This window comes from Mus caroli, unplaced genomic scaffold, assembly GCF_978045245.1.
Source record: "Mus caroli unplaced genomic scaffold, Mus_caroli_1 scaffold_1, whole genome shotgun sequence".
Lineage (NCBI taxonomy): Eukaryota > Metazoa > Chordata > Mammalia > Rodentia > Muridae > Mus > Mus caroli.
In genome coordinates this window covers 71,992,734-72,008,928 of record NW_028227256.1, presented here as the reverse complement: position 1 = coordinate 72,008,928, position 16,195 = coordinate 71,992,734, and the positions used below count along the sequence as shown (strand labels likewise).

The window sequence follows — 16,195 nt, the reverse complement described above, 5'->3', positions numbered from 1 at the left end:
CAGTAAGGAGACCTAGAAAGAAGGTGAGGAGAATAAAGAAGAGGGCAATTCAGAAGTTGCCAGGGGAGATGCCCCAGCGTTCTGCCTGAGGCCCGGGGCCAGACGAGACAGGAAACCAGGAGATCGAGGAGGGGATCGGGTCTCTAGGGACCTAAAGAGAGTAGGAAAAAAGGAGGGAGAAGGCACAGGGGTGGGCAAAGATAAAGGGAGCCACGGCAGCGCGGTAGCGCGGCTGGGAGCGCAGCGACAGGCGAGAGGGAGGGAAGCGGAAATTTAAAAGTGAAGATGCAGATAAGGCAGCCTGGAGACGGGGACCCGGGTAGGGGGAGGAAAGGGGCGGAGAGCAGGCAGTGAGAGAGGGGAGGGAGATGGCTAGAAAGAGGGCTCTGGGGAAGGGACTTGAGGCTGTGGCTTCAGGGGTCCAAATTGGGGCCAGCATTCCCGCCCCACCGATGTTTGCTGAGAGTCGGGGAGGTAGAAAAAGACGTACACACGTACACACACACACTCCTGGCCCCTTCTGAGCTCCGAACAGGAGCCCATCCCCCGCGTGTCTCCTGGGCTGCGGGGCGCGGGGGGCTGCCGGGTGCGCTTGGCTGAGGCGCAGCGCGTTGGAGACTTTATTGCGATGGGAAGATAAGAGGGGCGGGGGCGGGGTCTGGGGGGCCGAGGCGGCCGCACTTTAATTAAAACGGAAATTGCGGCCCCTGCCCGCGCGGGGCCGGAGGGTTGCAAGCGGCCTTGTAGCTGGGAGCATCGCTCCAGGACCCCCTCCCTCCCCGCCACACCCTGGCTGCCCACTCCTGCCAGGCCTTGCCGGACCCGGCGGCGTCTACTCTTCCCTGTCACCCACAGTCGCCACGGGCGGGGATCGGCACCCCAAGCTCAAAGCTGACGTGCCCCCCCCCGTGCTATCCCCCCATCTCCCACCGCCCAGTCCCCGGCAGCGATGAGACAGAGCGGCACCTCCCAGCCCCTGCTGATCAACATGTACCTGCCAGGTACCAGGGACCAGCCGGGGGCTGGAGGCACCAAGACCCTGGGGGGGAAGTCTAGGTCAGGGCGTGGGGCAAGTTCGGTGGACCAAAGGAAGGGGACGCTTCCAGTGAGTCGCTTTGTGAGTGTGTGAGAGGGACTGCTGGTTGCAGTTTGGGGCATTCGGGGAACCTGCAAGGTAGACAGCGAGCTTCGGGGTTTCGATGTGGGTCTAGAAGACACGCAGATTCAGGATCGTAGGAGGCTGAAAGCAGGGGTCTTTGGCGCGGTGGACTCCGGGCTCCAGCCTTACTCGAAGGTTGTGATCCGCTGGGCGTCACCCCTGAGCCCTCAAGGGTCCTCACCTTGGTCCTCCAAGCGCTCTCACTGGCCGAGACTTCCAAGCACCCTTTTCCTCTTTACAAGGGGCTCCGCTCGCTCAGACTCGGCAAGTGCGATCCCCTCTGGGTTTTATAAGGCTTCAGCCGGCCCCTTTGGAAAGCGGATTTCCTTTTTCCTGGACGCGTTTCCTGACTTGGGCGCTACGGAGGGGCTCTGCGCCGGCTCGCGTCGCAGCCTAGCTTGGGGAGGAGGAGCTGGTGTCCCGGACCCCCCAGAACACTGCAGCCCCGGGCCCTTTCGGTCAAACCCTCAACTTCCGCCTAGGGTCTGCTTGACTGTTTTCTTCTGCGCCGCAGATCCCGTCGGAGATGGTCTTTTTAAGGAAGGGAAGAGCCCGAGCTGGGGGCCGCTGAGCCCCGCTGTACAGAAAGGTGAGCCGGCTGGTGCATCGGGTTGATGCCGACGACTGTAGTAGATGGGGCAAGGGTTCGAACCACAGCCACTAGACAGAGGGACAGAGCGGTGTGCACCCCGCGTTATGAAAAATATAAGGCTGTGGTCAGATTGTACAGAGGCCTTAACGTGTCCATTTTCTGAGCCCCGGTCCGGTGCTAGGTTCTCGGGACAGGTCAAGTCTTGTCCTCCAGTCCTTTTTCTGTCAAGTATGGTTTTTCCAAGCTTTCGTGCCCTGGCCTTTGGAATCCTTTTTTGGGTAGGCTGTTTGGAATAAACTCGTAGTACTTCCTGGAAAGGGGAACCCAGTAATTACTCTCCAGCCACCCTAGGCCTAAACCCTAGCCTGTGCTTCCTGGTACCCGTGCAGAACTTGCTGACTGTAAGCCACGCCAGCGCTAGCCGTTGTGTTTGATACCTAGGTTTGCTGCAGTAGATGGCCAGCCTGTTTGGTGGCTGGCATTTCAATTCTTTCCCATAGCTCCTGCCCCAGCCAGTACCCTAATCTGGGCAGAAAAGATGAGACTGGCAACTGCTCTTCTTTCCCAGAAGGAGGGAACCGGAACACCTAACAGGGACGGGGACCAAGTCTCTGTTGTTGCTCCGGCTTGGTCTCAGATGCACCTTTTAGGCCAAAGCTTCCCAGGATCTGATCTAAACCGAAATCCTGGCTCCAGGGAGCCAACAGCTCTTCAGGGCTTGGTTTAAAGAAATTGGGGTAAAAACTATGGGGAAAAGGAAGCTTTAGGGTTCTGAGTCAGTGACACTGAATAGGGAGGAGGCGAGTCTGTTTTATTCTAGAGAGGAATGGGGGGGGGCAGTTTGTCCGGATTTTTGTCTGCTTAAGGCTTCAAAACAGGAAAGTGTGAGTTCTGGGTCACTCACCCCCCCACACACACCCCTCACCTGCATATGATGACACTTGGCCACTATCAGTTACCCTGAGATTTGTAGGAAAACCAGCCAGGAATCCAGCACAATCCTTTTGCAATCCTACCTCTTTCTTCGGGATTGCCCACCACCACCCTCCCTGTCAGAGTTCTGGCATCTTCCGCTGCAGCACAGAGGCCAGCGCACCTGGAGGTGTGAGGTTGGGAGCCTCTGAGAGTTGGTCTCTTTTCTCAGTACACAGAGCTTCTCTCTGTTCTTCTTGTCTGACATAGTGCTTCTTCAAGCTAGGCCTGTTTTACTATATGCCTTTGGGTGGTAGGGACTGTCTACTGCTCGTATAGGTGGGGCCAAGGACCTTCATCTACGTGCATAACTGACCATTCTGTCTGGATCTCTGGACAGGACCTCAGCTGGTTGGGCGGTTCAACCTCCTGCGCCCGGCTGGCTTGTACCGCACCGCTGTGCAGTCTTTGCCTTAAATAAAGGAGACTGGTCAGGGGGGTGGGAGGGTCTGGTGTCTGGTCCTTACCTAGGAAAAGCCCAGCTTCACCACCGCTTCTCCACAGAGGAGACAAGGCTTCTCCACATGCAAACAACCACAAAACAATGTGCCCTAGGTCCTTCAAAATGAAAGCCCTTTCCGTTGTACTCTGCTGGTCTACACTGGTTGACTAGCTGCTTTCTGCTACACACAAGGACGCAGCCAGATGTTCCCTTACCCTCCGAAGTGGGTTGCTACTGCTTTGGATTGTTTTCTTGCTTCCCCTCCACCCCCACCCCTCCCTAGTTCCAACCTGCCCCAGTCCGTGGCTGACTGCTCCCGTTCCCCACAGGCAGCGGGCAGATCCAGTTGTGGCAGTTTCTCCTGGAGCTGCTGGCAGATCGCGCGAACGCCGGTTGCATCGCGTGGGAGGGCGGCCACGGCGAGTTCAAGCTCACCGACCCGGACGAGGTGGCGCGGCGCTGGGGCGAGCGCAAGAGTAAGCCCAACATGAACTACGACAAGCTAAGTCGCGCGCTGCGCTACTACTACGACAAAAACATCATGAGCAAGGTGCACGGCAAGCGCTACGCCTACCGCTTTGACTTCCAGGGCCTGGCGCAGGCTTGCCAGCCACCACCCGCGCACGCCCACGCCGCTGCGGCCGCCGCCGCCGCCGCTGCCGCCGCCCAGGACGGCGCCCTCTACAAGCTCCCGGCCGGCCTGGCCCCGCTGCCCTTCCCGGGCCTATCCAAACTCAACTTGATGGCAGCTTCCGCGGGCGTTGCGCCCGCTGGTTTCTCCTACTGGCCTGGTCCGAACGCCACCGCCGCTGCCGCCGCCACCGCCGCGCTCTACCCCACCCCGGGCTTGCAGCCTCCTCCCGGGCCCTTCGGCGCGGTGGCGGCAGCTTCGCACTTGGGGGGTCATTATCACTAGACGGGGACGGCCGGGTACAGCGGGGCCTCTCTCACACGGCCCAGTGACCAATCCCATCCTCATCCTCAGAGGAGCCCCGAAGCTTTCCCCGACGTTCCTTTAACACAGATTTCATTGCAGCAGCCGCGCCCAGCCCAGGGAAGAAAGGATGGGAAGCCCCCGAGGTATTCCTTGAACATCAGGCTTCCAGGCCCCGTTATCTTCGCCCCAGGAAGGGTGCATGGGCTCCCACTTTAATTTTTCTCTTCCAAGTCTCCAGATTCTGGAACTCCCGTGTCTTTTTCTTTTCTCACTTGCACCTCTGCACCTCTTTATGACCCCTATTTTTCTGGGATTTTCTTGGTCCTCATTTTCTGTCTCTGTCCCACAACCCACTCCAAACGGTAGTACCTCAAGGCTTCTCACACTCCCCTATTTCTTCGGGATATGAGAAGTCTCCATAAACATCTCTGCCGTTCCCCATCCCTATTCCAACACTCTGGCTTGCTTCCCTTTCTCCCATACCACACTCTGGCCCAAGGACCCCAGTCTGTATATATCCCTTTCAGCTCCATTAAAGCTCCCAAGCTCCCGACTGCCTCCTCTGTCCGTTCATTGCTGCACCAGGGCCCCTTCAGGGAGGGTAGAAGGTTAAAGGCTCAGGCAGGCAGAGCAAAAGGCCTCCAAGTGTGAGGGCAAGCAAGCGTGGGGTGGCCTGGAGTGAGGAGAACCCAGTGGATGGGATCCTGAGAGGGTGCCTCTCTCACCCTCATCCCATCCCATTTCACTCCAACTTTCAATCCAACAAGTACCTGCCTTCCTCCATCTCGCCATTCTGCCATCTCCTCGCAGCATCTCATCCAACAACCTGTGACCTTTTCCTCCATTCCATCCGAACCTTCTTGCATCAGCCACTCTCCATTTTGTCCTAATTTAATACTTTTCCCTGCCTCCACTCCCTGCTTCGTGCCATTCTCCCAAGACCACCTCTCACTTTCCTTCACAAACCTCCTGCTGCTCCCAGTAGCTTTGGCTCTGATCCTCCCTGTTAGATAGATGCCTCTGCTCTTTAAAGGCTTTCTCGTACTGCGTTTGTTGACTGGTCCACTCTTTTCCCGCTAGTGGTGCGCGCCCTCTGCTGCTCGGAGAGAGGATAGGCCGGTCTATGGCTAAATCTAGGGAAGATTTGATGGAAGGCCATTAGGTGTTTTTACCTACTAAGACAAAAGGACCAGGACCGAGTTGCCTCCACATTTCCTTTGAGCTTCAGAGTGAGGGGTAAAAGGAAGGACCCAGACCCTTCATCCTGGATCCAGCCTTGTGAGGTCTGGGAAGTGGGTCAGGTGATCTTTCTGAGGCTTCAGGGCTCACCATTCAGAGGCACTTGTAACCCTTATCTCTGTTTTCTTTTCTAAAAACCTGTTGTCTGGGAAGCGACCTTAGATGTCTTCCCTTAGAAGAAAACTTTCAGGAGGATAATTGTAGCTCTTTCAGAACAAAGGGTCTTCTTCATTTGTGGGAGAATGCCTTGATATCTTGGTCCTCTGTTAGGCAAGCAGGAGATTTCCCTGTGTCCTTGGCAGAATGGAGAAATGAAGGTGGAAGCCTGGGTAGTTAGAGTTTGGAGTGAGTGTGGGTGAGCATCCTTTCCCAGATTGCCTATGAACCACCCAGGCCCAGTGTTATTCACTCACTAACTCCTCCTCCCCCTCCTCCTCCCCTCCTCCTCCCCTCCCCTCCCCTTCCTCCTCCTCCTCCTTCTCCTCCTCCTCCTCCCCCCTCTTCTGGTTTCTAAATAGTACACACTGTAGGGAACCCAGTCAGGCATGGTGGTACACACCTGTGATCCTAACACTGAGAACTAAGAAGCAGGAGGAGCCAGACTCCGAGGTCAACTTGGGCGAAAAGCAAGAAACAAAACAAACGAATGAAAATTTGAAAATCCTCCATCAGATAGTTGTTAGATAGAAGGTGTGGTGAGGCCGGGATCAGGGAGACAAATACTGTGCCTCATGCATGGGCTTTACTTGTTCCATCTGTCTAATGGCCTTCTTTTTTTTTTCCTATGCCTTTTTATTTGTTTTTGTTTTGTGACACAGGGTTTTTCTGTGTAACTTTGCCTGTCCTAGAACTAGCTCTGATACCAGGCTGTCCTTAAACTCACCTGCCTCTGCCTCCTGAGTACTGGGGCTAAAGGCGTGCACCACCACCCACTGCATTTTCTATGACATTTTTAAAAAAGATTTATTCATTTTATTTTATGTGTATAAGTGTTTTGCCTTCATGTGTGCATGCACACCACACTAGGGCCTGGTGCCTGACAAGGTCAGGAGAGGGTGCTGAGTTCCCCTGGAACTAGAGTTATGGGTGATTATGAGCTACCATGTGGGTGCTGGTAACTGAAGCCTGGTCCTCTTCAAGAGCAACAAGTGCTTGTAACTGCTGAACTGCCTCTCCAGCCCCTATCCATGGCATTTAACCTTCAGAGCACTCTGCCTTTCATGCAAAGCTGTGCTCCATGTCATGTCCTCTAGAGCTCTTGAGATGGAGAAAGGACTCATATAGTCCAGACAGTACATGAGCCAGGGGGCAGTCTGGCCTGCTAGAGGCTTAAGCCTTGTAGAGGGCATTGGAGGAACACCATGATTACAGCCCTGTTTACAGAGACGGAGCTCACCAGAGGAGACCAAAGCAGGATAGAGAAATCTGAGCTGCCAAGAATTTCCTGGCAAAGGTTATGGTCCCGTTCTTAGATATTTTTAATGCATCTTTAAAGATGTATTGATTTTATGTGCACTGTTGTTTTGTCTGCATGTCTGTGTGAGGGTGTCAGATCCTGAAAGGTCGGATCCTGGAGTTATACACAGTCGTGAGCTGCAATGTGGGTGCTGGGAACTGAACCAGGTCTACTGGAAGAGCATCAAGTGCTCTTGACCCATCTCCCCAGGCCCCTATACTTAGATCTTTATATGAAATGAGACAGAACCCAAGTCACAGCAAGGTTGGGGCTAGTAGAGGCTGTGTACAAAGTAGATGTGTCTTAGAAAACATGTGAAATGCAGAAAAACTGCATTGACTGGGAAATGGCATTTGGGGTGAAGAAAGGGATCCACCCTCTGGAGCACGGAATTCCTCCCCCATCCCCAGAATGTAATGCTCAGTGTGGGTAAGCACTTCTAGAAGGGCAAAGGGAAGCCACACGGTGTGGTGAACCAGGAATCGAAGTGCAAGAACTCTGGAGAGACAATGGCAATACCTCTGTAGTCTGGGAAATCACCTGGGGTGTGAGAAGTGTCCTCACTTATCCAGAGAACAATCCCGAGGGAGAGGACCCGCATGAAGATGGTTGAGAACATTGCTGGGCATGTGCACTGAAGTTGCAGCAAAGCTGATGGTCCTCTGAGCTAAGGAAGAACCCCAGGCCTGGCACATGTCAAATCCTTTTGGGAATAGTTGAGAGTGGGGAAGGGTAGGCCTGGTGGCTTCTCTCACCTTGATGTCCTTGAAGTCCCTGTAAGCTGGTGAAGAAGGGACTTCAGTCAGTCATTGCATAATAGTTGAGAGATGGTCAGCTAACTGATCTCACTTATGAAATCTCATTTTTATATCTACCCAACTCTGTTGTTTTCTGTTCTTATATCAGTCTGGGAGATTGATACAGACTGGGAACAGTTACAGTCGTGGTGTGTCAATGAACTTGCCGCGTGATCCTCTGATACATCCCACCTTACAAAAAGTTAGAGGCCAAGCCACGGATCTGCAAAGTGTTTATGGAACCTTGGGGGTCCCATGGATTCTCTCTCTCTCTCTCTCTCTCTCTCTCTCTCTCTCTCTCTCTCTCTCTCTCTCTCTCTCTCTCTCTCTCTCCCACTTGTTTGAGCTGATCATAGATTAGTCCAGCCTCAGCATCTTAGAAATCTCTGTCTGTCACTTTCCCTAGCTCAGCTCATCTCTGGCAGTTCCCCTGCTGCCATGACTGTCTTGAGGCCACTGTTTTTTGTTTGTTTGTTTGTTTGTTTTGTTTTATTCTTTTGTTTTTGTTTTGTTCTTGTTTTGTTTTGTTTTTCGAGACAGGGTTTCTCTGTATAGCCCTGGCTGTCCTGGAACTCACTCTGTAGATCAGGCTGGCCTCAAACTCAGAAATCCACCAACTTCTGCCTCCTGAGTGCTGGAATTAAAGGCATGAGCTACCACGCCCTGCTGAGGCCACTGTTTTTTTTTTTGTTCGTTTGTTTAGTTGGTTGGTTTTGGTTTTGGTTTTGGTTTTTCCAGACAGGGTTTTTCTGTATAGCCTTGGCTGTCCTGGAACTCATTCTGTAGACCAGGCTGACCTCGAACTCAGAAATCTGCCTGTCTCTGTCTCCCAAATGCTGGGATTAAAGGTGTGCACCACCACTGCCCAGCTGAGGCCACTGTTATACTCAGGCCCCAATGAAGACATAGTCTCCCATTGCTGGAAGTTGAACCCAGGGCTTCCAGAATGCTAGGAATTCTCTACCACATTTTCAGCTCCAGGAAGATACACTGTAACAACACCCAGCTTCCTGATTATCCAGGCCTTTCTCGACTGAAACGCGTTGTGGGCTAACCTCGCGTTGTTGCCCCTCTAAGGCATTGTTCTCACTATTGTTTCCAATCTAACCCAGAGGACTCTTTCAATGATACAAGTTCTTGGTCACCTCATCCACGTCACCAGTGACAAGATGGCATGCTGATGTGCCTTTCATCATGAGTATTCAGTGCAGCATTTACGAAACGTTTCCAAGACATCCCTCCCCTAAGGTTAGGGAAGGGAGAAAAGGGACAGCTATAACTTTAACAGCTTGGAGAATACTAGTAATCCAAGGCCCACCACATTGAACAACCTGGCCAAAGATGAGGGGCTGTTCTGGGACCTCTGATGACTTCTTCCTTACTCCCAAACACTCTCAATGGCCTTGCTTAGGATCACTCCTGTGCACTGATCCATGTCTTCTCTGATGCTCTGTGTGATTTTGAAGATGTTGTCCAAAGCTCTGAGATCTGAGAGGTACAGAGGACCCGTACCACCTAGAGCGCTTGGGCTGAGAATGCTGTCCCACCAGCCATCTCTTCTGACGTAGATACTTCCATCCTGGGATGCACATTCCTCAGAGCCTCTGCTCTTCTGGTTCCATGTTTTCTTTTCCTTCAATGTCTTTAAAATGCCTTAGGCGTTCTATAGCTTGCCCGTGTGAGCTGTTTAGAATTCAGTGCCTTGGGGCTGCTGATAGTAGAAATACACCCCTCTCTATGACGAACCTGGCTTGGTATCAGACTCTGCTTCGTGCCGATGTTGTCTGAGTCCTCTGCCCTCTGACCTGATCACACCTTGCTAAGTCACCTCAGTTTTCCGGTGAGGAAATGGGCTAACCTGTGGTCCCAGAGCCAACTTCCTCAACCTTCTGCAAGTTCCTCTCATGCTGGCTCTGTCTGGATTGTTTCTTTATGCGAGTGTGTGTTGTGTTAAATGTTTAATCTCAGTCATGGATTTGTACCTCCGCGCCCCCCCCCCCATTGATAATTCAGTTCCCAGATAAAAGACACACAAGTTTTGTGTTTATAATAAGCCTTTAAAGCACTAGAAGTGGGCAGATATCTACCCTCTATGCTATTCTGTCCACTTCCCAGTCGATAACCTGAAAGTATGACTTATCATGTTCCATCTGGGCCACTCTTAACTCCAATTGGCCAGCCCTCATGGCCATGTTTTCATGACTCACCTACCCCATGGCATCTTCTCTTCTCCCCACTTTCTTCCTCTCCCTCTCTTCTCCCCTCAAGGTCCTGCCTCAGACCCCAAGCCTGGGAACCGAAACCCCACCTATCTCTCTTCTGCCCAGCTATAGGCTGATGGCATCTTTATTCAACCAATAGTTTCAAATTAAGGAACAAGATGACATAGCATTGTTTTGTGTACGAGATAATTCTCTCATCCCTGGGACAGCCAGGCTTTGGGGGCCAGTATTTAGCATTACAACACATAACAGACCAAACCTCAACAAGTGTGACCTGCATTTGCCCGCTGCAGGTGCAACTTCCCATCACAGCATCTTGAGATTAGAAAGGATAGGCCACCAGCTGATCTCCTCAGCATCACTACTTAGGCTTCCCTGCTGACTGACAGGGAAGAACTGAGCTGTTTGTCAGCTCACTGCCTTCCTCAATCCTCCACTCCACCTGCAGCCCTCCAGGCCTGGGGTGGATCACTGTACTTTGGGATGAGGAAGGGTGTCTCACTCTATTTCAACCTGATGGCATGTTCTACCTCGTTTTGGTCAGCATGATTTTCCATGATTTCCCCCATCCCAGGATGGTACATTTCACGTATAAAGGAAAGTGGCTCAAGGCCCTATTGATGTGACCTTTTCTTTTGATGAGCGTTATCTCTGGGTGGAGACAGTTTTCCATTTCTTCTTTTCCTGTTTTACTATTCTTGTTATTTAAAAGTGGTGTAATATTGCATCTGATAGCAAGGGTTATGGGCTTAGTTTGAGTGCTTGTTTTCTCACTTACAAGCTATGACTTCAAGCAACTTACGTCTGTGTGCCTCGGTGACCCCATCTGAAAAATGGGCATGAAGAAAGCAGTACATACCTCATAAGTTATTGTAAATATGAAATGACCATATAAGTACCTCAGTATGTCTATTAATGCCTTCTATTATTTAAACAAACAAACAAAAACAACACAAAGGCCAGTGAGACAGTATAGTGGGTAAAGGCACCTGTCACCAAGCCTGAACTGAGTTCAATCCCCAAGATTCACATGATGGAAGGAGGGCACTGACTTTCTCAAGTTGTGGTCTCACCGTCACACATGGAGGCAAGTATGTACCACTTCTAAATATACATGCACACAAAAGAAGTAAGTAAGAATATAATTAAGTCAACCGCTTGTCTCCTTCCCTCTAGGCTCAATCAGCTGCCTCGAGAAGAGGCTTGAGTGGCCATGCCCACTTCCCTGTGGCAGTCTAGACCTGGTCCTAAGACCAAATGGTGAACCCTCTTGATTGGTAATGAAGCACTTGGGTTGGCTTCCTTTCCTCAGGGCATCTTCTAATTTCTCTGTGAGCCAAGCAACCTACAAGATTTCAGCACAGTTAAAGCTGTGTGACTTTGGGGAGGTGTTCCACCACTCGGAGATGTTTTCTGCAGGGTGAATAACACGACTACTTGATTCCCACTGTCATTGTGTTGTATTAGTCAGGGTTCTCTAGAGTCACAACTTATGGGTCGTCTCTCTATAGTAAGGGAATTTGTTGATGACTTGCAGTCTGTAGTCCAACTCCCCAACAATGGTCAGCAGCAGATGAGAATGGAGGTCCAAGGATCTAGCAGTTGCTCAGCCCCACAAGGCAAGCAGGCAAAGAAAACAGAGCATAAATCTTCCTTCTTCTAATGTCCTTATGTAGGTCTCCAGCAGAAGGTGTGGCCCAGATTAAAGCTGTGTGCCACCATGCCTGGATCTGGGACTTGCTTTGTCCCAGGCTGACCTTGAACTCAGAGATCTCCCTGTCTTAATCTTCTGGGATTCATAGCTACTATACCTCAAGATCTCCATGCCAAGATCTAGGTCAGAAACTTGTATCTCCCAGCCTCCAGATTAGGATCACAAGTTAGCCTTCCAATTCTGGAGTATAGTTCATTCCAGATAGAGTCAAGTTGACAACCAGGAATAGCCACTACACCTGTGGATGACTACATGAAAGCCAGAGGCCAGTAACGTCCACATTAACAGTGACTCACATTACGATAACCAATATCCCAAATTGTGTTTGAGTTTTAAAAACCTTCTGCTTTTCTCATTTTGTGGATGAAAACGCTGATGTGCATTAGGGACAAGTAACTTATCTCATGACAAGGAAGGACAGCGCAGTGTCCTAGGTCACCCCGACACCAGTCGGTGCTCTCCTGCCTCCGGAGAAGTGCTTCATACACCTAAGACCTCCCAGAAGTCAGAATAAGGCTGATACTGAAAACACATGTTCCAGGTACCATTTAAAGATGTTTCCTTCTCTTTACCACCAGAACACTCTGGGCTTGGTTCTAGCCCCAGTTTTAATTTATAGACAAAGAAAGCCAAGGCGCAGATGACAAAGAACTCATTTGGAAGCCCAGCTCTTCCCAGTGGCAGGGATGAGATTCAATTACCATACAATGTTTACTTTGTTCCTGACCCTTGGTTATCAGCACTTTCATGGTAGAGTGAAGATTCTGAGAATCAGAGTTTCTGGAAGTAACAGGCCAAAACGCCCACCCACTGACTGCCCAAGCCCTGAGCAGGTTCCTAATGCCAGCATTCACCACAAGTTCCACACAGATAGCAAACTGAGGGAAGCATATTGAAAGTCTGCAAGCATTGCATGTCTCTCTGATGACATGATCCAGGAGAAGTGTCCTCATGGTGCTGCTGCAAACCTCCCCACCTGTTCTTTGGGGATGGTTAAGGTTACTTATTTTTCTGATCGTCATTGACATCATTATAAAATAGTGGTGCCGCTGAGACGCTCCTGTTAACAAAGGGCAGCCTGTGCCTGAACGGTTCACTCAGAGCTCTAGACATTCATTGATCAGTGCAGAAGCAAGACTGAGAAGTCATGCCTTTCCATGCTTACTGTCTAATCCTCTAATTCTACAGCCCAGCTTTCCCATAAATCAGAGAAGCACTCTATCTATCTATCTATCTATCTATCTATCTATCTATCTATCTATCTATCATCTATCTATCTCTAGATGTGTATTTCCACTGTTTATTTCTTTTTTTAAAACCCCTTTTTTTTTAATTTTATGTGTGTGGGTGCTTTGTCTGTACACCACTGGTGTGCTGGGTGCCTGCAGAGTTCCAAGCAGTTGTTAGCTGTCACGTGAATGCTGGGAAATGAACATCAAGTGCTCTGTGCTCTTAAAGGTTTAGCCATCTCTCCAGCAACCCCTGCTTTCTTGAGGCTGGAGGAGGAGGAAGTAGCTAAAAGAGGCTAGAAGGCCAGGGAGCACCAGGTTCCTCTTTCTGGATCAGGATGCCAAGTTGCTTAGCAACACAGCAGGAATTGTCAAGGAGGCTCCAGGCAGTACTCTATTTTTTTTTTTTTTCATACTGCAGCATAAAGTGATCTGGGAGGTATAGGATGGGAAGGTAAATGGAGAAAGTGTAGAAGGGTCTCAGGATGGGGTGGTAAGTAAGAGCTGGGATGCACACGCATCCTTAATTATTTTCCCAACCCACTTCCAACTAGTTCCATGTGGTTCTCTCTCTTTGGCATAGCCCCTATCCTATATAGGATCTGTCATGTCATCTGTACAATGGCCACATCTGTGGTGGGCACTTGAGGACTAGAGCCAGGGTCACCTTGTGTGACCTACAATGTATAAAGCATATCTACTTACATGATTTCATCTAACATTTGCAACAATACATTTTTATTATGTTGCATTGTATTTTACTTAGCAGATGTAGGTGTCCATGTGTTCATATGTGAGTTTACATGTGTGGGTGCAGTCACATATGCACTCCACAACATATGGTGGTCAGAGGACAACCTCTGGTGTCAGTCCTTACCTTCTACCCTATTGAATATGGGTCTTTCTGAAGTGGAAGTTTCTGGATTCTTTAGAAACTCAGCTCTGTCATATGATGTTGTTCTGGGGCAGACAGAGGGAAGGATGTTTTGCTGAAGCAGACATGTGAGAGGGTGTGTGGTGTTCAGAAAAGATAAAAATCTGATTCTACAGACAATGGGAGGGGGCTCTAGCATTGGTGTCCCTTGCTCTGTTTCGCTAGTCTTCTCTGAGGACACTCTTGCATTGATTTGCCTTATGTCTCACTGCTGATCTTTGGTTGTCGTGATTTCATAGAGAGTAACTTGCCAAAGAATTCTAATATTCTGGTGGCTTCTTGATGCCTCCTCCGACTCAAGCCGATTGGTGGAGCCTTGTGCTTTCTTCCTGATGGAACTGCCATCGTTGATTCAGGAGTGGTAATTGATTAACTGAGTGGACTGGACTACAGCTGCTGATTCATGCTAATGTTTTTCTAGAGGACTGGACTGCTGACAACAGAGATTGGAATAGCCCTGAGGAACTATTTCCAAACATGTTCATGATCCCAGTTTCCTATTAACCTTCCTTTTCTACTACCTCTAGTAGGTAGTGGGGTAGAAGGTGGGGTGAGGTTGAAGTATTTAAGAACTCTTATTAAAGCCTTTAAACCCAGCACTTGGGAGGCAGAGGCTAGGTGGATTTCTGAGTTTGAGGCCAGCCTGGTCTACAAAGTGAGTGCCAGGACAGCCAGGGCTATACAGAGAAACCCTGTCTCCAAAAACAAACAAACAAACAAAGTAGGTGTGAAAAATCAAAGCAAACTTCTTTCTCTTTTGTTTTTAAAGATGTACTTACTTTATGTGTATGAGTGTTTTGTTTGCATGTATGTATACACACCATGCATGTCCTTAGTACCCATGGAGATCTGAAGAGGGCATCAGAGTCCCTGGAACTGGATTTATGAGTAGTTATGAAGCACGGTATGGAACCTGGGATCCGAACCCAGGTCTTCTGCAAGAGCAGCAAGTGCTCTTAACCACTGAGCCACCTCTGCAACCTCAGGCAGAGTTCCTTCTCTCGGATTCCTTCAGTTAGCTGGCCCCCAAGCTTCCAGGGATTAAACTGTTTCACTTCCCCTCTCACTGTAGGAGCACTGAGATGATAGACACACACCTACTACTGTGTTCAGCTTTTCTTGTGTTCGGTGGCTCTGACCTTAAGTTTTAACACTCACACAGCAAGCACCCTGCTCACTAAGCCGTCTTCCTAGTTCCACAGCAACCCTTTTTACACAGGGCATGGGGAGGTGACTCAGTGGGTAAGGTGCTTGCTGCATAGGGAGAGGACCTGAGTTTGACCCCCAGCACCCATGTAAAAACAAAACAAAACAAGCATGGCACACCCCTTAACCCCAGTGGTGACAGTCTCCTGGGAGCTGATAGTCTAGCCAAAATGCCAAGCTCTGTCTGTGGTGGTGGGAGAACTTGTCTAGAAAGAAAAAAGAAACAAAGAAACAAAAGGAAAAAAGAAGCAAAGAAAGAAACAAAGAAACAAAGGGAAAAATAAAGAAACAAGAGAGAAACAAGGAATGAAGGAGTGAAAGAGAGCCAGGGAGATTGACACAGGAAAACATCCCACTGTCAACCTCTGTCCTCCACATGCACATACATGAGCAAGCATGCCTGCAGACACATGTAAACATGTATGCACCACAGACAAAAAAACTGGAGGGATCACATCTGTACTGATCATGTAGATTTTTTCCTTATTGGTATCTCCCCCCATTCTTTTTTTTTTTTTTTAGTTTTTTGAGACAGGGTTTCTCTGTGTATTCCTGGCTGTCCTGGAACTAACTCACTCTGTAGATCAGGCTGGCCTCAAATTCAGAGATCCGCCTGTCTCTGCCTCCCAAGTGCTGATTAAAGGTGTGCGCCACCACTGCCCAGCCCCCCCCCAATTCAAAGTGAGCACAGCAACTACTTACATAGCACTTACATTGTACCAGGTATTATAAGCCACCTAGAGAAGATCTAGAGCATAGGAAAGAGCGTGCATGGATTCTATGCAAACACCATTTTACATAAGGGACTCAAGTATCTGTTATGGGAGGGAGGGCATCCTCAAATACATTCTCTCAACACTAAACAGTGTTTCTTTTTCTCTATATAACAGCTTAAGTGTGGGGGTGCCCCAAGGTCTTACAGCTAAGAAGTAGCAGAGCTCAGATTTCCTGCAAACCTTGGGTTGTTTTTACCACTCTGTATAGCGTGAATATTCATTTAGGCAATAGTATGAGGTATGAACACCACGTTTAGGATCAAAATTCACCTCTCTTCAATGCGGATCATAAAGTAGGCCATGGCCCAGTTCTTTAGTGCCAGAATTTAGGAGGCAGAGGCAGGAGGGCTTCTATGAATTTGAGACCAGCCTGCTCTACATAGAAAGTTTGGTTAGCTGGGGTTACATAATGAGACACGGTCTTTAAAAAGCAGGTGAGTCTTTTGGGTGGGACTCGGCTCTCCATCCCTTCCTTCTCAAGCCACTTGGTGGGATTCCTGGAGTGAGGAGACCCAAGCAA

The 16,195-nt window shown here is 49.8% G+C and overlaps 1 protein-coding gene across 1 annotated transcript; it reads left to right on the top strand.

The window, feature by feature from the left end:
• The first annotated feature begins 949 nt into the window (after positions 1 to 949).
• On the top strand, positions 950 to 4,081 carry Fev (FEV transcription factor, ETS family member). Its single transcript, XM_021171164.2, has 3 exons — positions 950 to 1,001; positions 1,674 to 1,748; positions 3,495 to 4,081. The coding sequence occupies exons 1-3, from the start codon at positions 950 to 952 to the stop codon at positions 4,079 to 4,081; spliced, it is 714 nt and encodes a 237-aa protein (XP_021026823.1).
• Positions 4,082 to 16,195: the final 12,114 nt, after the last annotated feature.

Excerpts from the sequence above, each read along its gene's own strand:
- Fev (XM_021171164.2), top strand. The coding sequence starts at position 950 with ATGAGACAGAGCGGCACCTCCCAGCCCCTGCTGATCAACATGTACCTG. Across the intron at positions 1,002-1,673 it reads GATCAACATGTACCTGCCAG|ATCCCGTCGGAGATGGTCTT; the intron begins GTACCAGGGACC and ends TCTGCGCCGCAG. Across the intron at positions 1,749-3,494 it reads GAGCCCCGCTGTACAGAAAG|GCAGCGGGCAGATCCAGTTG; the intron begins GTGAGCCGGCTG and ends CGTTCCCCACAG.